Source organism: Alosa alosa, chromosome 11 (genome assembly GCF_017589495.1).
Source record: "Alosa alosa isolate M-15738 ecotype Scorff River chromosome 11, AALO_Geno_1.1, whole genome shotgun sequence".
Lineage (NCBI taxonomy): Eukaryota > Metazoa > Chordata > Actinopteri > Clupeiformes > Clupeidae > Alosa > Alosa alosa.
Genome location: NC_063199.1, coordinates 33,604,269 through 33,631,397, shown reverse-complemented (window position 1 = coordinate 33,631,397; position 27,129 = coordinate 33,604,269). Strand labels below are relative to the sequence as shown.

Sequence of the window (27,129 nt, the reverse complement as noted above, 5' to 3'; positions counted from 1 at the left end):
GTTCACTTCAATCACCACACCCTCTCAAACAATACCTGCATGACGAATTTAAAACTGATTAACAAAGTCAAGGAAGTAAGATTGGATTTAGGAAGCCCTGCTAACAGTTCCTCATTTGCTTTATATTTTGTTCATTTGTACAAAAAAGTAACAGAGTAACATTACAACAAAACAGGGGTTCAAGATGTCTTTATTAAAATATTCTGTTAAATTTACACATTATATAACATATGTACAAACCTTTTTCATTTAAAAGAACATACAAGTTTAAAGTCCATATTGAAACAGAAGAAAAATAAATTAAGAGTCATTCAACCTTGATCTATAAAGACAGACTTGATGAGGTCTTTAACAATAAAACAAGTAAAAATGCACATAAATACAATTTCCTTTTGAGAAAATATTCAAAGCATCAACTACATGAAATACAAAGGCCATTGCAAACCATTCAGTCACACACCTGACAGCTAAGGCTGAAGAAGCAAAAAATTAGTCAAGCAATCTTTTCCTGCTGTAGGCTCTTCGGCGACGTGGCTGATTCAAAGGGGATTGGTCCACTTCAAAAAGAACATTCTTGCGGGATTCATCTGGAGAACACACAAGTGATTAAGGATAAATACAAATTCTGAAATAGCCAAACTCTTTTTTGCTGAAAATCCTGGAATAAAAGACAAATACTGAAATCACCTACTGCAGTGAAAACATGAAGAAAGTCATGACCGTAAACTTTGTTGGAGGTATTTCAGTTTGAAAACTAGTTTTATTTTTATTGCTGTAGCATTATAGCATTATTTGTGTTAAAAGTTCCCATTTCCTGTAAGATATATATTTAGACAATATGATTTGCTATGACCTACTTAAACCAGCAGTAAGGAGTTTTGGCCAATCAAAGTTAAAAGGCTTGCTAGCATGATAACTTTGGCTAAGACAGGAGTGATGCATACCCTGGAAATCCAGAGTTCTCGCGAGAACACAATGGAATTGTCTCTGCGAGACACTCTGGCAAAGAGCAATGATGCATGTTACTTTCACCCCAACATTCCGGGAAACCAGCTAAACTGATGAAGACAGCGCTGCAACGCTGGAGGACAGAACACATTGGTCGTAGTGTTATCCGATTGCGTCGAAGTCCGAAATAATTCAGAGTAAACATGGTCTAGTGTTATCCAATTGTGTGCAGTGAGATGTTTAAATGCATGCTTGTTGCCGCCCCTCGAGTTGGGCCATTACATTGTTCTTTGCCAGACCCTTAATCTTTCTAGATTATCAGGGTCTGGATTTTCCAGGCTAGGTGATGCAGGGATTAGAGCAAAAACTAGAATTGCCATGTTGCGGTGGTATGTTTCTGCGCATTCTGAGGCATGTAATATAAAGATTATAGAGCAAGCTATAAAAATTCTTGATGTTTGTATGTTTTTTTTTTTATTGTGCCCTGCCAGGGAACTGCAGATGTAAATTAGCCTGTGGCTAACCTTTGGTACTATGCATCAAATGGCAACATTTATGTTTAAAATTGTACATGGACCCTAATAAAAAAAATATGAAGGACATGCCTCAAGGCATTCTTGAGGCATCATGTTCGCAAGAATAGGACTTTCATGGTTACAGTGACCTTGAGCTTTGACCCTACATCTTTGAAATCAAATTGAACCAAGAACACTTATACCAAACCAGACAAACTTTCCCCCCAATTGCACCCTCTAGTGGTTCATCCATCTATGTGTCTCCACTCACATAACTTCAAATGTACTGCTACACTGCAAAAACTGCTTATCTAATAAAATCTTAACCAAGTGTTATTCATTTCATATCAAGATCAAAAAGTCTCCTTTTGTCTCTTTATATTAAAAACAACATCAAATATCAAAGTTCCTTTCAGACCAGTCACAGGGGGTCTGCAGTCATATGACTGGACCAGGTTGCAGCAAAGTGTATGAGTATGAGCATGAGTATATATACACTCTTTTGATCCCGTGAGGGAAATTTGGTCTCTGCATTTATCCCAATCCATGAATTAGTGAATCACACTCAGCACACAGTGAACACACAGTGAGGTGAAGCACACACTAATCCTGGCACAGTGAGCTGCCTGCAACAACAGCGGCGCTTGGGGAGCAGTGAGGGGTTAGGTGCCTTGCTCAAGGGCACTTCAGCCGTGGTCAGGGTTCGAACCGGCAACCCTCCGGTTACAAGTCTGAAGCGCTAAGCAGTAGGCCACGGCTTCCCCAAATGGATGTACTTTTTAAGAAGGCTAAGACTGTATGGTGTCAATAGCAAACTCCTTTTTCTGTTTTTCCAAATGATTTTAGAGAGTGTGATACGTTATAGCATGCAGACCTGGTATGGTAATCTATCAGTTCAGTTTAAATCCAAGTTTCAAGATGCTAAACAGCAACAAATGACTGTTACCTACTTGTACAATTTTACCTCCACTTTTTGTGTGTTTTTTTTTATTGTGTCTGTTGTGGATGATGCAGTGTGGCATGTTTGTATTGTCTATACTCTGTGTATATTTTTTTATACTCTGTATGTTGTAAGTGTGTGTGACACAGTGACTGCAGCCCAAGACAAATTTCCCCCCTGGGGGACATTAAAGTATATTTTATCTTATCTTTATTACACGGCTCTTCACATGGAAGAGTCAGTGGCTATCTGTAGCCATAATCATTGCAATTATATTTATTGGTTACTAACTAAATTAATGGACACAGGGGATGCACATTGTACATTGTAGCTATGAGTACATTGTATTTTTGTCTCGCTAAAGCAATTGCAAAATTGATTTAAGTAGAAGTGAGCAAGCACATTTAGCAATAAATAGCGGTGGTAGTGTAGTGGTTAAGGAGCTGGGCTAGCGTGCAGTAGCCTGAAAGTTGTCGGTTCAATTCCCGGCTTCCACCGTTGTGCCCTTGAGCAAGGCACTTGTCCCCGGAGCAACCTGGGGTTAATGTGATCCCTTGTAATATAGCTGACATATGTAAGTCACTTTGGTCAAGAAGTGTCTGCTAAATGTAATGTAATGTAACAAGGCAAGTAGAACGCTCCACTGACTTGAATGGGATTTCCCAAAGTTCTAGCGTTCATTATTTCTTGGGAAAGGACCTCTGAAAAAAATAATGACCGCTGTCAATGGCAACGGAGTTTGTGCTTCTAATTCAGGTATTTCATATCCCTACGCAAGGACTGGAACTTCATTCAAAAGTGAAAGCAGACGGTTGATCACTGTTGCTGTGTTCTAAAGAATGTTTGATTCAAGTTCAGCGTGTTGTTTGCGAACTATTTGTTTCAGCAAATGCCACTATGAACGGTAACAAATAGGCTAGGCCATGTAGGCTAAAGTCATATCGTTAGTAGTGCTGTCAAACGATTAAATTTTTTAGAAATAGGATTCATAATGCCACAGATGGATGTGATTTTTAATTTTTTAATCAGGAGTCGGCACGTGGTCACGCCTTCTTGGTCAAAGGCCCAAGGTGTGTAAAATCCTGTGGGTACGTGACATCCAGCCATGGCCCTACTCTGACACCAGTCTCTGGACAGATAATCACAGCAGTCAATGGATCACCTCTGCCTGGGGCAGCAATGATTTTATGCATGGGGGTGGGGTAAATTTAAGATCAGACCTGTGTATTGTTTGAAGGGCCGTGCACTGTATCATATACAAACAGTCAGACAGATAAGGTGACCCACCCACTTCAGCTCAGTGACTTTGACGTTGGCAGCAGACTGAGCGAAAACACAAAGTGAGGAAGCTTTAAAAAAAAAAAAAAAAAAAAAAAAAGGTGCAATGTAACGATTGATTATTTTATCATATGATTAAAATTCTATTATTTTGCATTTCTGAACTTTCCAGGAGTCCATATTAACAATAAAGCAATTATTGTGTATCTTGATTGGGATTCAAATGAAAGCAAAGCAAGTTACTTTATTAACTGAACTTTAAGACGTAGGTCTATTTGATTATTTCAAATCAAATTTCAAAAGATGGGCAGCAGACCTGAGGCAACACAATATATTCTTCAGAAATATAGCTGATATAAACTGAAATAAATGCTACCGCAGAAGTGCATGCACAAAATGTAGGCCTACACACATTATAAAGGGCATAACAAACAGAAAATATTATATTCATAATATATTCATTATCTTTGAGTTTAGTTGAAAATAAGGAACTTTTCAACATGAGTGCATTGCCATTTTATAGGCCTACAGTCTATGGTGCACTGTCACTTGCCACACCAACGGCCGAAGTTTTTAACAGGCAAACACTGGATGAACAATGGATTTTATGGAGCAGCATCGACCAAATATAACTGAATCGTGATTTACACGGCGGCAAAGTGCGATGCTGGTGTGCGGAGTTGTATTGAAAAGAATGGAATCTAATGTAAATGAATGTTGAAAGCAGAGTGCATCGCAAATAGTAGCAGCTAGCAGCCAAAGAGGAATATTGATAACAGAACAAGTGACGGTGAAAAAATCTTTGGCGGCACACAACTAATGCGTCAACCTAGGCTACAACTCTTTGGCTTGTAAACCCAACCAAGTGTGTGCAGCATGCCTTTACGTAGCCTACTAACGGTGCATCATCATAAAGATACATTTAATCTGAATCACGCCCCATTTTAGCGGAAAACAGGTTAACATATCATTGATTCTTATGGGAAAGACTAGCTATTAATTCACAGGACATTCATTCATTTTTCTAACACGGCAGTTATGAAGAATTATGTTTATGTAACTTACTCATGTCGAAACTATGTACATTACCAACCTAATTCGTTTGCAATACCCCATGTATTGTACAAATTTAGCATGTAGCTACACTTAATATAGCTACACTTAATAACATAATATCTCATGCAAAACAGTTAGCTTGCTAGCTAGCTAACTGGGGAACTTCAGTATAACATAGCCAATTATCTCACCTAGTTGTAGGAAATAGGCTACGTTCATATTACAAGTGATAGAATGAATGTGTGACTTATGTTTAGTTGATGTAATGACATGTAAAGTTAAGCTTGCTGAACTTAATTATAGTCAGCCACAGGCAGTTTGACTGTCCCTGCCTATCGATACATTCGTGACACTCCTGTTAGTAAACTGGAAAGAGCAAAACATAGGAACATGGTCACATTAATCCCATACTGTAAACACACAGATAACTCTTACACCAACCTTATTTTGTGCCTTTTATTCACGTTTGTTTCAAGATTTATTAAGTTTACTATAAGCCCTTTTCGCTCCCTACTTTGATGCAGCACAGGCTTCCCCTAAAAGGGGGCGTGTACATGCAGCACATACAACGTTCCATTCCATTCGTCAGTGCGTATTGTTTAGTTTCCGGTCTAGCTAGATCCGATGTGGTGTTGTAGTTGTTCTAACGTTACTAGTTGTTGCAACAGCATGTGAAAAAACTACAAAGTTTGTTATACAAAAAAGAACGTTAATCTCGCGATAAAAAAATTGACACCGTTAAAATAGGTTTACGTTAACGCCGTTAATAACGCGTTTAACTGACAGCACTAATCGTTAGGAGTTTAATATTTCGTTTTGGCAGCATTCCGCTGCGCGTCAGGTTCGCCCTGTCGGGACTTATTTTCCCAATAATGACCGGCGTTCTATATATTATCCCTTACTTATCTTATGACTGCTCTTATCTAGACTATTATTAACCGACAGTGCAGCTTGTTGCACACATTGTTAAATAGTTACATTTTTTACATTTTCCATGTACACCATCAGCATGTGCTCTTTATACTAGTAACACAGCATTTACTCACCTTCCATTTCAGCAGTTCTTTTGGCTGTCGACGAGGTTTTGCCTTTGAATAACAGTGGGGACTGTGTGAGAGCCAGTATTCCACTGGCAGACACGGTCTTCTTTACTTTGGAGCTGGGAGGAGTCACTACTGAAGAGGGAAACAATAAAGATGGTTAACAAGATCACAACCTAACTAACTTATTTTATTGCTAAATGTGCTTGCTCACTTCTACTTAAATCAATTTTGCAATTGCTTTAGCAAGACAAAAGTACAATGTACTCATAGCTACAATGTACAATGTGCATCCACTGTGTCCATTAATTTAGTTAGTAACCATTAAATATAATTGCAATGATTATGGCTACAGATAGCCACTGACTCTTCCATTGCAAACTACATCCCATTAGTTTAAAGTTGCACTATGCTACATCCCATTAGTTTAAAGGTGCACTATACAAGACTTTCACCTTAATATAACCTTTACGAAGCCAATTTGATGGACTTGCATTAGGGGAATCGTTCACCTAGCATAGCCATACAGCATAGCCGTAGCGAGTTGCTAACAAGGGAACCAGCCATGCGACTTCAACAATAGTCGACCGAAGACATCTCGCGAGAATCATGAAACATTACCTTGTCAGAATATATAGCTCTTTGGAGATAGTTTTTGTGTGTTGTTAATCCTTTGCCTCCACAACAAAAGCATTTTCATTGTGTACAGGGGGAACAAGCCACAAGAAGTAGGCTATTTACAACAGCAGAGTAAAATATAAATATATCGCAACTCTTGGGGGTAGCTCTACAATCGCCAAAAATACCTGAAACTTCATAGCATACCTTTAAATGTTTAAGAATCTCACCTGCACTTATAGAGTCTTTTCCAGACAGCCATGGAATATCATCACATCTTAGAGCATCTTTGGCATCAAACTGTGGGACCAAAGCCTCTGTCCAGTCCATATCTTCAGCTTGGTCAAGTGGGACATTAGCCAGCCCTTTAGCAGGAGATGGTTCCACGCTAGTCTTCCTAAGCCTGGACGTAAAGCCAAGGTCCTTGCACTCCTCCACCTCCTGCAACCTGAACACTCCGTCCAAGTCTGGGTCCTCAAGTTCCTCCATCTCCTCCAGTAAAGGTTGCCCCCATATGCCTTGGTCCTTGTTGCTCACAACTCCAACTCTTTTCTTGCGGGGCCAACTGTTCAGGCTGTCCGGGGTACACCGCCCCCGACTCTGTGGGGATGGGGTCCAGGGAATCGGCTCAGCTGCGGGCGTTGGGGACGGTGTGCCACCTGGGGTGTGTGTGGGTGTGTAGGACTGACATATGTACGTCTGTATGCTCGCCTTCCCCGGCGTGCCTTTGGCGGGGGTGCCACGGGGGCACAGTGAGGGTGAGCGGCAGCTGGGATCACGGTGTTTACCGCAGTGCGTCAAAGGACTTTCAACTCGAGTCGTTTTGGAAAACCTAACATTGGGAGAGGCCACTTTAGCCATACCATCGCCAAAGGCATCTCCACCACCAAAAGAGTCTGTGCGCTTAAATCTGAGCTTGGGAAGGCCAGAAGTCTGCATCTCCAGCTCTACTTGATAAGTGAGGGTGTTAGAAGTGTTGGCGGTCTTCTGCTGAGCTTTTGAGGCTCGTGGGGTTGAGAACTTGGGAGGTGATGTAGAGTAACCAAGACGGGCTGCCGCCTCTCTCTGTCGGCGGTCTGGAGTTTGACGGAAACCATATTTTTGTGAGGGCGTGGTGGCACCAGACTCAGTCTTCTGTGAGCCTGCAAACTCAAAGACATCTGAGGACTTGGACGACTTCCTGGAAAAGGAAATGTTCATTTTAAGCCCACCCGTGAGCTGCGTTTTCACTATAGAGGCCTCAGCAATGTCCATGCTCTCATCCTCAGTTGTGACTGCACTGAACTGAGATGAGTCTAAGTGCTGTGAGTCTGAGGAAGAGCCATCCTGTACTCCTCTTTCAGCTGACTGGCCAGGATCATACCGAGATTTTAGGCCTTTTTTCAAGGTTTTGGGGCTTCCTTCATTGTTTTGTAAAGGTAAACGTTCATGGGGTGATCTTCGGAGATTGTATTGCCTCCCCTGGGTAACATTGTCACTATTACACGAAATGTTCTCAGGAGTTCTTTGCAGTATGGTATCCGATTTCTCTGAGGTTACATTTGTTTTGTCTGGCGTCGCCAGTGTGTGGTTAGGAGACTGATGAGGAGAGTCCTTCAGTGGCGTCCTTGAGGAGCGTGTCAGCATGCAGTGGGTTGGCCCTGAAATCAAGGTTGGGGTCTTTGGTGTAGACGGAGACTTTGCAGAATTTTGGACTCCAGAGGTAGTCAGTTCTTCTACTGCTTGGACATCTTTTACAGGAGTGCGCAGGTTCCTAAGAGCACGTCTAGGTGAATTTTGCAGTGGTATTACTGGGGAAGTTTGATTGATTCGCTGAGGTGATTTTTCTGGTGTCTTGAAAACATTTGATCCATGTCTTACACTCTTTGATGGGCTACAAAACTTAACTGGTGTCAGTAACCTTGGTGATATTCGAGTGGGATAGCATGGAGATTCTGGAACTTTGAAAGGTGACTGGACTGCCTCTGCCTGCAGTTTCCTAGGCGAGGGAGACCAAGTGACACTCTTTTTTGGTGTTCTGATGCTGGGGCTCTGAAACATCTGGGCACCACCAGGGGAGATACAGTCAAGCAGGGTTTTCACTGGGGTTTTAAGAATCCCTTTTCCTGGGGTCCGAACAAGTCCTTTCAGTGGGCTGTCTTTTTTCACTGGGGTTCTAAGAATCCCTTTTCCTGGGGTCCGAACAAGTCCTTTCAGCGGACTGTCTTTTTTCACTGGAGTTCTAAGAATTCCTTTCAGTGGGCTCTTCTTCGGGGTCCGAACAAGTCCTTTCAGTGGGCTGTCTTTTTCACTGGGGTTCTAAGAATCCCTTTTCCTGGGGTCCGAACAAGTCCTTTCAGCGGACTGTCTTTTTTCACTGGAGTTCTAAGAATTCCTTTCAGTGGGCTGTCTTTTTCACTGGGGTTCTAAGAATCCCTTTTCCTGGGGTCGAACAAGTCCTTTCAGTGGGCTGTCTTTTTCACTGGGGTTCTAAGAATCCCTTTTCCTGGGGTCCGAACAAGTCCTTTCAGTGGGCTGTCTTTTTCACTGGGGTTCTAAGAATCCCTTTTCCTGGGGTCCGAACAAGTCCTTTCAGTGGGCTGTCTTTTTTCACTGGGGTTCTAAGAATCCCTTTTCCTGGGGTCCGAACAAGTCCTTTCAGCGGACTGTCTTTTTTCACTGGAGTTCTAAGAATTCCTTTCAGTGGGCTGTCTTTTTCACTGGGGTTCTAAGAATCCCTTTTCCTGGGGTCGAACAAGTCCTTTCAGTGGGCTCGGGGAGTTTGCAAAAGCGGCTCCCGCTGAGCCGGGGATCTGCAAGGGCTCCCCCGCATGGTCCGTCTGTTCGCTCCTTGTGTGCCCAGTCTCCGAGAGCCTACAGAGCCCAAGGCCATGGTGGATGAGCGTAGGGTTCTTGGCGTTCCACTTCCCATGACTGACGGAGGCAGCTTATGAGGAGATTTGGTTGGTGTTTTATATGGAGATTTTCTTGGCGTTCCACTTCCCATGACTGATGCAGGCAGCTTATGAGGAGATTTGGTTGGTATTCTATATGGAGATTTTCTTGGCGTCTTATTGGGACTCTGGAGAAGTAACAAAGAACATTTGATTAGTTGAGAACATTTTATTATATTGCTCTGCATTTGATCTCTGAATCAGTGGAGTGTAGGGTTAGGTACCTTTTCAACCGATATCAGTACCCAATGATACTTTTTTCTGTACTTTTCTGCTGGTGACTAAAGAAATTGGTGGACCTACCGAATTTAGTCCAATAAAATGTTATATTTTGAAATAGGTCTACTTCCTGCACATATCCAAATTTGCTGCTTAACAGAATGCTGTGCTATATCTTATTTCCACTATGTGTTACTCAAATGCAGGGTCACAATTAAGTGATGGAAAAAAAGTCATTTACAGTAATTTCATATGTATTAGTCGCATTGTGTATAAACAGCAGGACAGTGTTTTATGCCAATTAAAGAAACCTTTCTTATTGTGTTCGTAGGTCGTATCTTCTCAATAAAACGCAGGATGCAAATAGCGCCACTGCATAGGCCAGTATGAGCGAATGCGAAGTTGATTGTGACACCTAAAGTAAGTCACACACATTAACCCTGGATCCCAAAATCAGTTGGATTATTGTGGCAAAATAAATCAACCAGCACCACACAACATTAACAATAACACACACAACATTAACAATAACACACACAACATTAACAATAACAGTTATACATTTATTCATTCAATCAATCATTTGTTGGCGGGTGTAATTTGAATGTAATTATTGATTGCACAATTAGTCTGTCCAGGGCCTTTAAAAGCATATATTTGACATGATCTTACTGGCATTCATGTATTATTATGGTCAGGATATCGTAGTTCCTGTTTCCAGACAGTTTAGCTCCGTATCAGCTGAACCTGAAAAAGCTGAAAGTCTTTTGACACAGCAATCATATTCATCTAGTGTTTTAAACTCTAAGTTTAAAATCTCTGGTTGGAGGAGTTCAGTTCTAAAAAACTCAACTAGCCAAACGTAATCTGACAAAGCAATTGCACCTTTCGACAACAACAAACAAACAAAAACTACGGCAGGATGTAATGGCCAAAAATATATTACATCTGCAGTGGGTGTGTACTGGTCTCTCCCAGATGCATTCTCCTCTGGTACCAGTAAGTACCATTAAGTTGGCACCAGTTGATTTAATGTGAATCAGTATTCCATAGTAATGACATCATTCGGTCAGTACCATTAAAAGTACAGAGTCCCATAACCAACCTCCCATACTCAACCTTTGTGGAGTGATGATTGAAGGGACACATACCATATATGGAAGATTTGTAGTATAGTGTTTATGTTTCTAAAATGACAATTGTGGATTTTACCTCAAAGACATCAGACTCAGTCGACCCAATTAGGAATCTCCGGCTGCTTCTAACACCAGTGGATTCCGAGGACGTAGCGGGTCTTTCAGGGGACTTGGCGGCACCAAAGAGGAGTCGCACAGGAGATTTCACTGCACCAACACTAATACTTCCTAGTAGCAAGAAAAAAAACATATTCCTGTTCAGCTTGAAGGAAAATAAAACCAATGCAAAGTTTCTCCTTTTTTCTGACCACTGAGAAAAAATTATATCTGTATGTGTATTGTATGGTCAAAATTTCTCCTACTAAACTAAATGGATTAAAACAATTTCAGTTAAATTATGGCTAGTCATGTAATAACAGAGTGGGTTGACTAATCATTGGAAAAAGAGGCCTTTCACCAACTAATTGAGCGCCAACTGATACACTAACTGAGCACTTTTTTAGGTACACATGTTCAACTGCTCATTAATACAGATATCCAGCCAATCACAACACATTCTTTTAGCCGTTCGGTTCTGTTTTTTTGAATCTCGGTGCTATGGTATCTAGTAAACAAGCCTGCATTTCCACCAGTTATGAAAGGAACCAAGGATGTGTCATCTACAGAGAGTGTTGCATGCATAAAGAGTTAATGATATGCATTAACAGGAGATATGACAGTGGTCCCGTAAAAATGCTAAAAAGACGACTTTATTAGCTATAATGCTATAACGCCTCCAGAGTAATGTTAGTTGACTAGTTTTGTTTACTCATGGCAACAGTTGATACGGAATAATAAAAAAAAAAAAAACAAAAAAAATCATGCTTTTATCCTTCTCTCTGAATGGTAGTGTGACATGCTGGTTCGCAGGAATAACTATTTTTTGGTTCAACCAGCCTGAAAGCCAAAATACTACATTCTGAACCGGTTTTTGTTTGGTCGAATGCTCCGAACGGTCCAACGTTGGTTCGCAAATGAGAACAGAATTGTTTCCTGTCAGTGGAAAAGTGCTAATAGAGCACCTTTGGGATGTGGTGTAACAGGAGACCTGCATCATGGATGCACTGGGATGTGGTGTAACAGGATGTGATGTAACATGAGACATGGATGCACAGTAATCATGGATGCACAGCCGACACATCTGCAACAGCATGGTGCCATCAAGTCGATATGAACCAGAATCTGAGGAATGTTTCCAGCCTCTTGAGTTTAAGGGAGTTCTGAAGGTGAAGAAGGGTACTAGTACGGTGTACCTTATAAAGTGGCCAGTTCTGAAGGTGAAGAAGGGTACTAGTACGGTGTACCTTATAAAGTGGCCAGTCAGTGTATGTCACCCATGTAGCCTGCACCGTTTGGGTTTTTCCACAGAATTTTGTAGCGCATTCTAACACCTTTGATGTACAGTCATCTCTGCTCACCTATGCGGCCTTCACTACTGCAGAGTTGGGACGAGGAGAGAACTCGGTCCAAGTTTCTGGAACGTGGTTGAGAGTTAGAATAGAACACACTGGAATGCCTCCGGGTTAGGCTCTTAATCCTGGGACTTCTCCTTACGTCTGGCAATGAAAATGGGGGAAAATAAAATACTCAGAAATAGATATAAAGCAACAGCTGAACAGCACACAACCTTTTTCTGTTTTTAAATACAATGTCATTGCAATGGTTGAAATTGGTTCATCCATTAGCATCTTGGAAGGTGTGTGTTACCTGCTGGTGGTTTAACTGGTGACTCTTCCACGATGCTCACGTCACTCTCTCCTGACCTCCTGCACAAACAAATCACTTCTGTAAAACAGCCACATCAGACTTCCAAACACGAATAAATCAAATAAAGCATGACTTACCTGCCAGTCATCTGTCTTTGTAGTAATCTATTGGAAACCTGCTTGTGTAAAGGCGTCTCGGTCACTTTCTTTGTTAAGAGAGAATGATGATCTAAAAGTACACAAAAAATTACAAAATGATGTACTGTAGTTCATGTTCTCATGGACAAGTAATAAGTTTGTTCATATTTCACAAAATTAGGTAGATTACAGTATGTCATCATGGACACACATTTTGTTTTCATTCATATGTGAAATTTACCGCTGTTTTCAGTCAACTGTGAGCGTTTTCGTTTCCTCAGTCCCTCCACAGCTGACACAGAATGACTTCGGGGCATTTTGGACTTTTTGGTTGGTGAGAACGTCTCTTGATTGAAGAGGTTTCTGCGCACTTTTGTTACTTCTGTGCAACACACAGCCCAAAATTGAACATTACAACAACAAAAACAAAACTGAAACGATAACCAAAGGAGTCGATAAGAATTACGAGTAAATAAACTTTTTCACCTTGTACTTCTTGCTTTTTAGGTGGTGGTTGTTCAAGGTTTGTTTTCTCAACAGAGATACTCAACTTTGGTTTTGGTTTGGTCTGTAAAGAGAGCAAGGGACATGTTGATATATACACAACTTTTACACACATACATGACAGGCATTATAAGTTGCAGTTACATGTCAAATTCAGAATCATTATAGACCTCTTTCACCACCCTGGTAGATTTTCGGGGCATTTCAATTTGACGGAGAGTCTGAGATGCCTCAGTCAGGCTTCGATGTCGTGTAAGCATTCCACTTCTGGAAGAGGAAAAAACAAATTAAAATATTTCAAAGTTCCTCATGTTCCTAAGACCCCTTGCATTCAGCAGTATTCATGTTAACTCTGTTTTTCATAAATAAAAATCACTAAACACATTTTTAGTGATTTTAGTTATGACTTGCGTTTGGCAAACTAGGTGCGAGAGGGCCCAAAACCAAAGAGATCTATTAGCAAGTAATTTTGTGAGACTGTGACGTTAACATACTGTACATGCTGCAGTATGAAACTGATTCATGAGCACAGTCAACACAATACTAAATGTAGCCATTCAAACTATTAACAGTAAAGAATAATACTGTTACATTCAAAAGTGAACCATCTACAGAATCAGAAACGCAGGGAGTGTGCAAACAAAACACACACACACACACCTTTTCTTGCGTGCGGAGCGATTGCGCAGCTCATCAAGGCGTTCTCCGGAAGCCGAATTCTGCGTGGCAGACACAGAGGAGGGCGCGGGAGACACACTGTCCTTCTGCACAGACTCGTCACTGAAGAAGTCAGACGGCAGCACAGCAACCAAGACCTCCGGCAGCTGGGTACCAAGGCTGTTATATACATCCGCAAGGATGCGAGGAATGGCTGTCAGGTACCTGTGTATGAGGGCAGAGAAGGCAGAGTTAAGTGTATATATATACTCTTTTGATCCCGTGAGGGAAATTTGTTAGGCAACTAGTTAGGCAACCATGGGTCTGCATCAGGGCTATGTGCAGTGATAATGGGGAAAGACAAGAGGGCTTACAGTGGCAACAGCTCATCCTGCATGAACTTGGCCAGATAGACAGGATCTCTGGTCAAGGAGATAATCCGCAACATATCAGTAACCTGAGAGAAAAGCAGAAACACAGTTGAAACACATGAAACCTTATAATGGTCAGATAATTGAATTTGCCCATAATTGTTAGACAGACCATTTTTCTTCAAATCAATCAATATACCTCTTCCACCATCTCTTCCAAACGGTCACTGTTTTCTGGATTGGAAGACATCTGTTGGCAGAGCTCCACCCTAAGTGCTGCCTGCAACTGACACCTGTAGGACAGTGCATTTTTACTACATTTAGATCTTCTGCTTAGACAAACCCATCTTGTCAAAACTAACAAAGATCATGTTTTCATCCTACCTATGACGTTTTACATTTAATACAACCAAACAAAACAATTATGTATTATGCACCTTATATTTGGGCCCCAAAACTGGAACATGAGACTATTGCAATTTTGCTGTTACATTACTTTATCGGGCACATTCTGTTACATTACGTTATCAGGCACATTTTTGTTACATTACTTTATTGGGCACATTCTGGGACATTACTTTATCGGGCACATTCTGTTACATTACTTTATCGGGCACATTGTGGGACATTACTTTATCGGGCACATTGTGGGACATTACGTTATCGGGCACATTGTGGGACATTACTTTATCGGGCACATTGTGGGACATTACGTTATCGGGCAAATTCAGGGACATTACTTTATCGGAGACATTACTTTATCGGGCACATTGTGGGACAATACTTTATCGGGCACATTCTGGAGACATTACTTTATCGGGCACATTCTGGAGACATTACTTTATCGGGCACATTGTGGAGCAGAGGCACTGAGAACTCAAATTGGATACGCACGCAATTTCATCTGATGAAAAGTGTTTTGATGTGGGGTGAACTAAGGGAGCAATTATGAGAATTACAGGCTGAAGCCGTGAGGATATAAAAGGCACTTACTCTCTGACTTTGCCCTCAGTATCTGAATCATTTCCATAGAGCTGCCGAACAGATTGACTTGATTTTAAGAGGCTCTTCTCAATTAAAGTTGAGGTCTGTTCCTGCCAAGCAAGTGACAAAACGATGACACAAATGGTTGCAAAATCATCACCGTCAATATCGTTCAGCTTTCCTGCCAACCCTGCATCGCCATCAACAACACATTTCCAATAATCCACTATGACATACCATGTTTGATTTGATCTTTATCAACTCCTTCAAAGCTCCACTCATTATTTGCCTGACTGTATCGTGACCTTGCAGCAAAATCTCTTACCTCGGAAGAATTTGAGGATTTCAAGAATGTTTTCACCATTCCCAGCAGACTCTGCACCACGGAGCTGAGAGGGCAATGCCTCTCCTCTACTGCCTTATGATAACGGGACTTCAGCTGCGAGAGCAGCTCAGCTTCACTCTTAAAGTCTGTCATGAAGAAACGACTGCGTTAATCACAGTGACTGTAAAATGGCATAATATTTTACAATCTTTTCAATAATAGTTTTGCAACAGAGGGAATAACGTACAAGTGTTGATAATAGACTGACATTACTGATATTGGACTGACTAATCATTCGCCTGTTACAAGAATCTGCATACAGATTTATATCATGAAACATTTCCAAACAAAGTCTGAGGCGGCACTCATGAGGATTAAATAAAAAGCACTCATGAGGATTAAATAAAAAGCCTTTATTCTCGCATGACTTTACGTTACTTAAACACACACACACTTAATCTTTTTTCCCCCTGTATACAAACCCTACTCTGTGAGGCGTGTGGCATGTCACCGTAGCGAGTATGTAGTAGAGACACTCACGCATGGCGCCAGAGCTGGCCTTCGCCTGGTCCCCTGACTGCCGTTTACCCGTCTTCTCCAGCCCTTTCCCGCCCCCCAGGGGCTCGGGGTCTGAGCAGCTCTTCTGGGCCTTCACGTTCAGCCGAGCAAAGTTCAGCATCTGCAGCGAGCGGCTCATCGTCTTCATCTTCTGCCTCACCGGCGTGCGCTGGGCGCCACCTACAGGACACACAGCACAATGACTCAACGTTTCAGATGGGCTAATCGACATTTATTACATAGAGGTGATTAACATTACATTTTCTTATATTATGTGTATGCTTTTCTATACATTTGATACTGTGCATCAACTTTGCTTTGTCCGTCATTTGCTCTCTCCATGTCACGACTTGCTAATAAAGATCATGCGACCCCTTTTGTCCCAAGTTAAGGGTATTATGCCTGAGGCAGTAATATTAGGAATATTAGCAATATTAGCATACAATGGCAAGAAAATGCTGAAGGATGTATTGTATTAACCAATTATCTTACATATTTGGAGTAGCCACATGACTTGCGTATGGTGTGTGGATCACATGCTATATCCAAGAAGTGTCCATGTATTGTTGTATTACTATGTATGAGGAGTTTTGGAAAAGACCATTGTGCTCATGTGATTTGTATTACCACGATGTAGCTAACATGTATAAGGTGGGGCATTGCCCTACAGAACTTACTGGAAGTTGCCCTACTGTTACTGGAACGTGCTGTTGCTAGTAACCTGCTCCCGGTATCGTGAATAAACCTCCAGTGATTTCTCACACCTGAGTGTGCCTGGAGATTTTTGACCACAAGGTCATTCTCAACGAGCACAAATGTGTCACACTGAAGACAGCATAAAACATAAGAGGCCGTGGATGATGCCAGCTGGACCGTTGGAGTACAGTACGTACATTTCTTGCCCTTCAGGTGGCCTTCTGAAGTGCTGCTCTGGTAGAGTTCAGACAGGCCGCTGAACAGCTCTTGCTGAGGCCCTGACAGCTCTTCTCCCTCCTCGAGCTCTGCCTCGTCTGGAGCAGCATGGAGCAGCCTGGGGACACATCAACACACAACTGAAGCATTTAGACTGAAAAACGCATTTTATATTATTTACACAGTCGTGATTAAAGGTGCAGCCCACAATTCTTGTCCGATACAGTTCTTGTCAAATTCAGTGAAATGCTCCACGGCGTTTGTAAAGAGCGCTGCACTGTACCCTCTGAGCCAATCAGCATGGAGCTGCAGCAGCACGGCATTGAAGGGCGTCATTTGAAAACCTGCTACAGTATGCTCAAATATAAACAACCTTTCGCAAAACTGGAACCAAATAGCAGTCTACATCTTTAAATTGCACAATGCGTACAAGGAGTAGGGTTGGGCCGATGGACAATGTCATCACGATGGGAAGCAACCACTGTGATGCCACGCCCCCACAAGCCAGACACGCATAATTCTATAGACCCTGCTTAAACACTGGCTAAAACATAAACACTTATTCTATAGATCCTGCTTAAACACTGGCTAAAACATAAAAAACTTTTCCCATGAAATTAAATTGAGCCTAGAACTGATGCATGTGCGGGGTATTTTAAAGACGGTCAACCAGAGAGGTCAAAGGACTCAGGCTATCTATGTGAAACTACTGTCTTATTCAAATATGATATCCTGACTGTGACATGGATATTGCCTTTTTTTTACGTCTCACGCTGTACATAGATATACTATTTTTCCGAGGCTGCAGCACTGAAACGGCAAATGCACTCTTCTCCACCGTGTTAAAAGAAGCATTTATTTTGTTAGTTATAGGATCAGAAGGCCACCACCTTTCACTGTAAGGCTTGTATTTCGTGCATTTGGCAAAAGCCCAAGACAGCAGGAAAGTGGAAATCGGGATTTGTTATTTGTAAAAGTTGTTCGCTGCGTCGGGATTTGTTATTTGTTAAAGTTGTTTGCTGCGTCCTGCCTCCAGTAGCCTGGACTGTGCGATCGCAGCCCATTACTTTCACTTTCCGCTGCCCCTGCTCATAGTCGGCATGGCCGGTAATAACGTGGTACGAGATGCGTATGAGGTACTGATTTGATTTTAGATGAGTGAACACGCTAGACCATATGGGTAGCAGTACCCATATGGTCTAGCGGTTAGGATTCCTGGTTTTCACCCAGGCGGCCCGGGTTCGACTTTCGAGCACTTTCCTTGAATTTCCCCTTGGGGATCAATAAAATATCTATCTATCTATCTGTAGTAGCTTCTTTGCTAAGGCTGGCAATGTTGAATATTCCACTGGTTGGTGTGCACGCAAGTTTTTAGATTGGTTTTCTGTCCATCTTTTTTATGCTGATTTCACTGGAGCAGATCTTCAACACCACTTCGGTAGCCTATGTCTCTTAGCTGTCCACTTTCATTAGGCCATACACGGTTAGAGATGCACCGATATGGAATTTTAGGGCCGATAACAATAACCGATATTTATTGGTTTGTTGTGGCCGATACCGATACGATAACCGATAATATTACTCTTGAAAAAAAATTGTGAAAAGTGATTTGGGGAAAGCATTTAATAAGCATAATTTTATTGCAGTAATTTGACCTACCACCAATGGACAGAACTCATAATAGTCCTCAATAGTACGGCAGTAAACAACATAACAGTAGCCTAGCCCTACAGTATGTGTGGCTCCTTTAAGTAAACCTAACGTCAGTGAATTGCGAGTTGAGTGGCTAGAGAGTTTGAATCGTTTTCATTTAGGACTAAACGCTCATAAACGACTCAGCCTGGAATAAGCTACAGTATAGCGACCAAATCAGAGTTTGTGAGGGAAACTGAATAAAGCTGCAACTCCTCAGACTGTATCTTATGTCCGTCTACTCTGTTGCGCACAACCTGCTGCAGCAGAAATGAAAGGCGTTAGCCCCGAAGGCTCTAGATAGGGCTGAGCTCCGCTCTGTTAAGGTTAAATGGCGGATCATTCACGAGGATTTTGAGATGCACAGATTTCCAAATGAACGCCACAGATTTTGTTAGAGTAGTGAAATACATTCACACCGCTAACATTATATTGAGGAAAAAGTAGTCAACCAAGCTCAAGTAGGCTAGCTCAGTGTAGCCAGACGGACCTTACGTAGGCCTATATTAGGACAATAAAATATCGACGCAAATTATCGGCCAGAATTCTGTTATCGGACCGATAATAATATTTTCATTTTTTCCCTTATCGGCTAATAATATATCGGCCGCCGATATATCGTGCATCCCTATACACGGTGTGTATAATATTCTGTGTAACTGTAGGCTATGGCTATGTAATTTTATGTAGAAAATGTTTCATTTATTTCTGTACAGATACGCACCCCCCCACGCACAATATCATCCATCGCAATGTTTTAATGTACACATCGTCAATTAATGGCAATTGCCCCCCCCACAATATCATAATTCATCACAACGTTGTACACATCGCCAATTAAGGGGATATCGCCCAACCCTAACATAGAGTGTTTATAAGAAAGGACAGTTACCTCATTGACTCCATCAGGTTTGCACTGACCCCCGATTCATCAGACTCTGGAAACCAGTATTCCACCAACCCCGTCGAAACAGAGCTGGACCTATGTCTGAGCTCCTGGTTGGCCCAGTCAGGGATCTGGCCGTTTACTTTCTCTGTAGGAAGAGGCAACAATCAGGAATATGCGACATTTCTTAATAAGCAGCTAAACAACTTCACTATTTACATGCAGCTGTGCTCCCTTTGGCTGTTTATACAACCCCAAATCAGAAAAAGTTGGAACGTTGTGTGAAATGCAAATAAAAACGGAATGTGATAATCTGCAAATCTCGTAAATCCATATTTAGCTGCAAAAAGGACATAAACAACACATCAAATGTTGAAAATGACAAATTGAACAATTCCATGCTGAATTCCATGTTTCTGTATGATACAGAAATTATCTAGACCTGAGCTCATTGTAAAAAGGACTAAGGTTAAGTGGAAAAAGGTCCTGTGGTCAGACCAATCAAAATGTGCAATTCCTTTTGAAAATCATGGACTCCTCTGGGGTAAAGAGAAGAGGGACTATCCAATACAACTAGACGAAACGTGTAGATTATCAGATTCTGTTATTATTTGCATTTACACAACGTCCCAACTTTTTTTGATTTGGGTTGTACATTAGATCAGTATCATCAACTTAGTTTACCTAAACCCATAATAGATCTGGATCATAATTGTCTGAATTACACCAGAACTTATGCACTGCAATCTATCCAACACTGAAACTAATGGAGCCAAGAAGGGTAATAAGTCAATCATCAAACATCAATCAAGATCGCAATAACAAAACAATGCATCAATAAAATGTGTTGGCAGTACAGGTCATATAAACTAGGGATCGACCGATATATCGGCCAGCCGATATTTTTGCGTTTTTTACGTGTATCGGCCGATAGTTTTTTCCGCATTATTTACATACAAGCGTCCACAGGCAGCTCTGTGTTGCTGGAGACGCTGCAATTCACGTGCAGACTGCCGAAAGCCTGCTCTTCAAGACAACAGTAAACTTTAATCTTTCAAAGCATCTTTTAACTGTTTGACTTAGCTGAAATATTGCCATACACTTTGAAGGTGGAAGCAAGTTTGTGGGTCCAAATGGAAAACGCAAATGATAGATAGGTACTTTATTTAATGCTTAATGCCTCGTTTATAAAACTGCTTGCCACTGTATTTAGGGAGCTGCAAATAGCTAAGTTGTAGGCTATCCATATGCATGCGGTAGCATAGCTGTTACAAACACTGGTCAAATGATTAAGTAATGCCAACGTTGTTCCGTGGTATTTGTGGGAGTTTTATTCAGCGACCACCTGGAGTGTTGGACGCGTGTGGTGTGTGTCTCCGTCTCGCTCCCTGAATGCCTCTTCCATAAAACTGCTTGTCATTGTATTTAGGGAGCTGCAAATAGCTAAGTTGTAGGCTATCCGTATGCATGCTTTAGCAGTAGCTGTTACGAACACTGGTCAATCATATGATTAAGTAATGACGGAGACTTTCTAATGAGGAGACACAGCACTCAGAAAATCCTCCATAGAAATGCATGGGTTAGTTTGTAACGCCAATATGGCAGTTGTCTACGCATATCACACCTCTTCCGCGGAAAACGTTGACATGTGAATACATTGAGTCAATCATGTGCTGTGTTGTGAATACATTGAGCCAATAATGTGGTGTGTTGTGAAGACATCGTGCCAATCATGTGTTGTGATCTCGACGCTGGAGCAAGATTGCAGTAGGTTGGTGTCGTGAAGCCTTGCGCATGCGCATTTCTGCCGAGATGGATGCCCGATGTGTGCCCAAGAAGCGTTGCTATATGGCCGCCAAGTGGAGGGACTTGCCTAAAAGGACTTTGGTAATGACGACGTTGTTCCGAGATATTTGTGGGAGTTTTATTCAGCGACCACCTAGCTGAGTTTTGGGCGCATGTGGTGTGTGCGTCTCCCTCCCCCTCTCCCTTCGAGCGGGGCCGAGTTGCTATCGCAGTGATATCAGAGCTTTAATAATGAGAGACGTGTTATATGTAGTTGAATATTAATTTGTGTTAACGTTTATCATGTACCAGACATACCGTGTATGCCTTACTTGTTTAGAGCCGTTTGCTAACGTTATCATTATCAATCATCCAGTTCAATGGTAGTTCGTCAGCTACCAAACAGAAGTTTGTGTGTGCGTCTGGTCTGTCTCACTCAGTGGGACACACGCATCACAGCGATGAGAGTGCTGTGCTACCTGAAGGAGAGATTTTAAAACTTTGCGAGGTATGTTTTTATACCTTTTGACGTTGATGCCGTTTAGAACAGAAACATCTGACACCACGTTATTTTCCTCTGCTGATTTATGTTCTGTGGTTGACAAATCTGGCAGCTTTTTTTAGAAAAATATAGACATAGAAAAATTTAAACCATGCAAATTACAAATCAAGCACTTTATTTCAATAGCTCCTTATTAGGCTTACTGTTTTCTTTATATTATTTAAATGTGTTGACAAAGGACATTTTGTGATGACCTGAATTATGTCTTATAATATGTCAGCAAGCAATGCATCATCAAGGCTGTGTTGTAAGATGATGATGATGCATTTTGCACAGTTAACCATATTCAGTGCACCCATCATAATGTTCCTTTTTTAAATTGAGACTTATAACATTTGTTATCATCATTTGTGTAATTATGTGTCATTTGTATGATGTAAATTGAGGGAGCAAAATAAAAGCAGTATCGGCTCAAGAAAATCGGCAGGCTGTATCGGTCATCGGCTAAGGCTGATGGAAAAAAAATCGTATCGGCACTAAAAAATCCATATCGGTCGATCCCTAATATAAACTAGCCTTAGCCTCACCATCACAACGGTCTTCATCCTTCATGAGGTCGTACACCACGCTCAGCACGCTGCTGACCACATCCGGCAGGTCCGCAAGCTCCTCATCACACACCGTGGAGGCCAGGTCAGGGGTCACACGCAGGTCAGGGGTCACATACTCACTGCCCAGGACCATCGGAGGCCGCAGGATGCTTAGAATAGCGGTGTGGGTCGACAGAGGCGAGAGCACGGCCGAGTGTGTCAGGCCTCCACAACTGACATCTGCCACCTGAAAAGCGTCCGCAATTATACACACATTATTTCAAATAACACCTCCAAGTCCCATTCCTTTCAAAAGAAATATGGACTAAAATACATTTTGAACTGAGAAAATTATCAACAATTCAAAACCTGTGGCTGATGGTACACATAATCCTTATGCAAGTTAACTCTTAACAATGTAGGCTATTTACCATGTGAATCCCTTGAGATAAAATCTCCTTCATAAGGTGGCTAAAATCAGGCTGATCATCTGTAGCCTGTAACATCCAACTCTCTGTAACAACTTGCTCCACAATGTGTGAGTCCCAGTTATGCAACAAAGCTCTCAGCGTGATCACCACTGGTGCCGAGAGCAAAGACTGCCTACTGGACATCGGCTTCAGGGACACACTGCCAGTGCGTGCATTTTCATCTAAACAAACATAACAAATATGTACACAGACATACATTTTCATCTGAACAAACATATCAAATATGTACACATACATACATGTTCATCTGAACAAACATAACAAATATGTACACATACATACAAATGAGTCCATAGTGATTACGCAAGGAAAGATATTCTTATACACACACGGATGAAAAATCTAGTTTACCTTGACCCCACCGGAGAACCCCTCCAACTAATGGGAAGGAGAGAGAATGCAGCTTCTGAGAGCTGAAGATGTAGCTGATGCTGGAGTCCAGTGGAAAGACGGCTCTGCCTTCACCAGCAGGTGGGCATCCTTGCGGTGGGCCCTCCTGGCGGTTTGGGTAGCAGACGGAGTGCAAGGTATCCATGGGCACCACACTGCCACCCATTTGTCTCAAAGCATCACTTATTATGTCACTTCCGAGGTTATCCTCACAGTGTACTGCCTATAACCGCACAAACAGTGGTCACAAAGCCGTCACTGACTGATCGTATAGATTTGGAATTGTGCTAGGAAACATGAACAACACGCATCACTTACCTGGCAATATGCTGTAGTGTCAATCCAATGCAATACAACTCGACGTTGCAGAAGTATGTCTTGCAGCCCTTTAGGTAGAATATGGTCAGACATGTCTTTAAGTCCACTACTGTTATTGCCACGGGGGAAAACAAAGTCCTCCATGTCAGCTTGTGAATGTGGACAACGGGTGAGTACAAACAACACATTGTTGCCTTGGTTTGACAGTTCATCGTCTGGTGATGCTGTTGCTCTTCCAAAATGACTTGCCCTTTTGGGGCGCAGTATGAGCTTAGTTGGTGAGGTGATGTCGGGCCTGTCCCACTGAAAATCAAGCAAAGCTTCTTTCGTCGCGTTCTGGACCGCAGCAGCAGGGGTGGTCCGAAGTTTCTGGTGGGCACGAGGCAATGTCGCTGCCTTTCCATCGAATTTGGATGAGAATTCCGACTCAAAATCATCAAACGACTTTTCTGTAATTTCTTTGAGATCAGAGCCTCTTGCAATCAAGTTAGTACTCCGAGGAACCCGAGAATAAAAGAATTTGTATCCCCATCGCACTTTTTCGATGCCATATTTGTTTCCAAAACACAGTAAAATCCTCAGGATCCATTGTTTCAATGGATGCGGAATGACACTGCTGCTGTCTATTGTAAACTCTGTTTGCTGATCAACGTCGATGACAAAAACCACATTATGCGAGGCCATATTGGCCCGCCAACCTAATAAGAAGCACTCAAATTTGATTTCCTAATAACTAAACTAGTTAACGTTAGCCAGACAACCTATCTCGTCAGTGAATAAGCGAAGCATTTTGTAATCGGAACAACTTTCCGAAGGTTGCCCTAGAAGCTATCCCTTCTACCCAGTTAAACGGGCTAGCTCAACATTACCATATTTATCATATTGATATAGTTAGCAAATTTCCTAAAGTTACGTTAGCATGCAAATATTTCTGGCTGACAGCGAATATCACATCGTCGTATCTGACACAGGTCAGAAATTAACGTTGGCTAACTTAGTCCCGCTAGGTAGCTAGTAAGCGTTGTTTTGGAAAAAACAACTTTGCTGCTTCCCTTTGTTGACATGTAACAGTCAAAGTGAATGGTCTTCTTGTAAAACAAACAAAACTCCCATAAATACTGTACCACTACGTACAAAATGTAAAACGAAAGCTCGTGAAATAAAACCGCAATAAGTAAAATGTTACGCTAAGTTCAAATTCGCCATTTTCCCCTGCCCTCAAACTGTTCGCGCTTCAAAACTGAAGTCCCTACCCTTTGCGCCTCATTGGATCCAATTTTACAGCAAAAGCTCTCACTGGCTTCACGTACTATCAATCAAGTGATCACTGCGTCCGCGTCTACAGGAGCGCATTTCATTGGACAACTCTGGAGTCATGTGCCAAGCGTGAAGGTTTTAAAACATTTAAATCAATTTTGCTTGCTTCGTCTATGCACCACGCCAAAGAACAACAAGCTAACAGCAATCGTTAAAAGGGCTAGTCATAACAAGTGATAAAGTCTTTGGTATTTTCTAAAAATGACACTTGTCTCGGCCGTCAGCCTGTATTGTTTAATAGTCTATAGGCCGTCTATTACATTGTTTGATGTCTCCTGTTAGGATTAATCAGAACAATCTGGTTAGGCCTTGCAAGCACTCCTAGTTCTGCAGCTGATAGATAGACCACCCCCAAATCAATTGGAACATTTTCTCTATAGACCCTTTCAACAAGGTAAACAAAAACAATGCTTGAACGTTCTATTTGGGCCCCAATCTACTTCCTCTGCATTAAGATAACATATGGAATGTTAAAACGGAAGTCTTGTGGGGCCAACTATGATGCTGATAATGGAACTCTCTTGAAAGGTCCATAGACCCTTTCAACAATAAAAACAAAAACAATGCTTGAACATTCTATTTGGGCCCCAATTTACTTCCTCTACATTAAGATAACATATGAAATGTTCAAAAGGAAGTCTTGTGGGGCCAACTATGATGCTGATAATGGAACTCTCTTGAAAGGGTCCATATTGCTACCGTTGTTCTGAAGAAATTATGGCAGAATGTTGTGCATTTTACCAATAATGTAACCAGTGTTGTAGTGGAGGCTAAATGCAAGTACGCAGTTTATCCACCTCTGACATTTTAGAAATAGTTTATCCACCTCTCAAAAGAGTTTAATCACCAATTGCAACGTTTAACATTCAAAAGTGACACTGCATTATCCACATTCACAATAGATAGATATATAGATAGATAGATACTTTATTGATCCCTAGGGGAAATTTAAGAAAGGACATGATGGACAACCCCATCATTTACTCTCTAGATCCATATTAAATTGTCTCATTACTTGCCAATTTGGCTGTCATAAATATTCACTCCCATATCTATTACCTATAGGGCCTGGAACTGACCTTGCTCTTGGAGAGTATAAGAACTGGGTTACCTTCTGTTCATTATCCGTAGGTCTATTCCTGTCACTGGTGGAATTAGTGGTGTAGTCTAGTTAGCTGTAGTGGGTATACTATGATGTAGTCTAGTTCGCTGTAGTGGGTAGCCTATGTGATGTAGTCTAGTTAGCTGTGGTGGGTATACTGTGATGTAGTCTAGTTAGCTGTAGTGGGTATACTGTGATCAACTCCAAATGTTAATACATATCCTTGCCTATTTTAAATGGGTATACTGAGATGGTGATGCTTTTTAAGTGGGTATACTGCGTAGTCCTGCGTATCACGTAGACTACACCACTGGATGTGTCTAAGAAGGAAGAAAAGAGGATAATTTTTGGTTCACAAAAGGCGTGAGTGGAAGGATTGCATTTGAAGACTTGAGTGAAAGGATTGCATTTGAAGACTTGAGTCTCTTGGTTCCGGCCCAAAGCCCAGGAGGGATGTGCTGAGACTGGAAAATGTAGGTCAGACAGAGATTCAGAAACCCGCATAACCCAACACAGGTCGTATAGACACTCCAATCAGGCCGTATACAGACACTGCACCGCATAACCCAACACACTCCAATCAGGCCGTATACAGACACTGCAACACCGCATCTCAGAACCACATCCCATGATGCACTTATTATCTTCTTCTGAACAGCATTGATTAGCAAATAATAATGTCATTGTACAGTTTGTTGCACTTTAACAGGCCATCACAAATGGGTTAGTGTATGAAGAAAAATATACAGAAAAAAAAAATGAGATGAAGATAATGCAAAACCAGATCTTGACAATTTATTTATGTTTCACTAATGAATGAGCCCACCCTACCATCAAGAGTAAATCCAAACCTGTTTCAAAGTTTATTGCAACCAGGACGTTTTGGATCCATCTGCCCCCTCATCCCCCCTCCGACCCTACAACCCTTTTTCACAGGTGTGTGTCGGAATGTGCATGTGCATATGACCTCATGTTCACTTTATACACAAATATTGGAGATTTCTATCCAACTAATGTGGACATTTGCATCATTTAGCATCCAGTCAGAAGCCAATATGATTGAGTCAGTAATTCACCTGTCAAAATGCAAATGTGTTGATGCTTCATGCACACATTCTAGATGACTAATGAGGCAAAAATGTAGGTGTTATGCCACTAAACATGCGTTTCAGCTCCATC

The 27,129-nt window shown here is 41.7% G+C and overlaps 1 protein-coding gene across 2 annotated transcripts; it reads right to left on the bottom strand.

Moving 5' to 3' along the window:
• Nucleotides 1–173: 173 nt before the first annotated feature.
• Nucleotides 174–24,817, bottom strand: ticrr (TopBP1-interacting, checkpoint, and replication regulator). 2 transcript variants are annotated; one of them, XM_048257902.1, is made up of 23 exons: nucleotides 23,532–24,817; nucleotides 23,175–23,436; nucleotides 22,764–22,984; nucleotides 22,330–22,579; nucleotides 19,462–19,603; nucleotides 16,859–16,995; nucleotides 15,948–16,145; nucleotides 15,408–15,553; nucleotides 15,092–15,192; nucleotides 14,298–14,391; nucleotides 14,102–14,184; nucleotides 13,731–13,952; nucleotides 13,241–13,337; nucleotides 13,053–13,134; nucleotides 12,808–12,948; nucleotides 12,567–12,657; nucleotides 12,430–12,488; nucleotides 12,141–12,278; nucleotides 10,760–10,911; nucleotides 9,154–9,456; nucleotides 6,626–8,648; nucleotides 5,784–5,912; nucleotides 174–587 (listed from the first exon to the last, which is right to left on the bottom strand). In XM_048257902.1, the coding sequence occupies exons 1-23, from the start codon at nucleotides 24,213–24,215 to the stop codon at nucleotides 490–492; spliced, it is 5,853 nt and encodes a 1,950-aa protein (XP_048113859.1). In that variant the 5' UTR covers nucleotides 24,216–24,817; the 3' UTR covers nucleotides 174–489. The 2 variants fall into 2 exon arrangements, with proteins under 2 accessions (XP_048113859.1, XP_048113861.1); XM_048257904.1 differs by having other exon boundaries at nucleotides 15,092–15,186.
• Nucleotides 24,818–27,129: the final 2,312 nt, after the last annotated feature.

Coding starts and splice junctions, on each gene's coding strand:
- ticrr (XM_048257902.1), bottom strand. CDS start 24,215: ATGGCCTCGCATAATGTGGTTTTTGTCATCGACGTTGATCAGCAAACA. Junction 16,996..19,461: donor AACCTGATGGAGTCAATGAG/GTAACTGTCCTT, acceptor ATGTGTCCCCAG/GCTGCTCCATGCTGCTCCAG. Junction 13,338..13,730: donor CGCTCCGCACGCAAGAAAAG/GTGTGTGTGTGT, acceptor TTCCTCTTCCAG/AAGTGGAATGCTTACACGAC.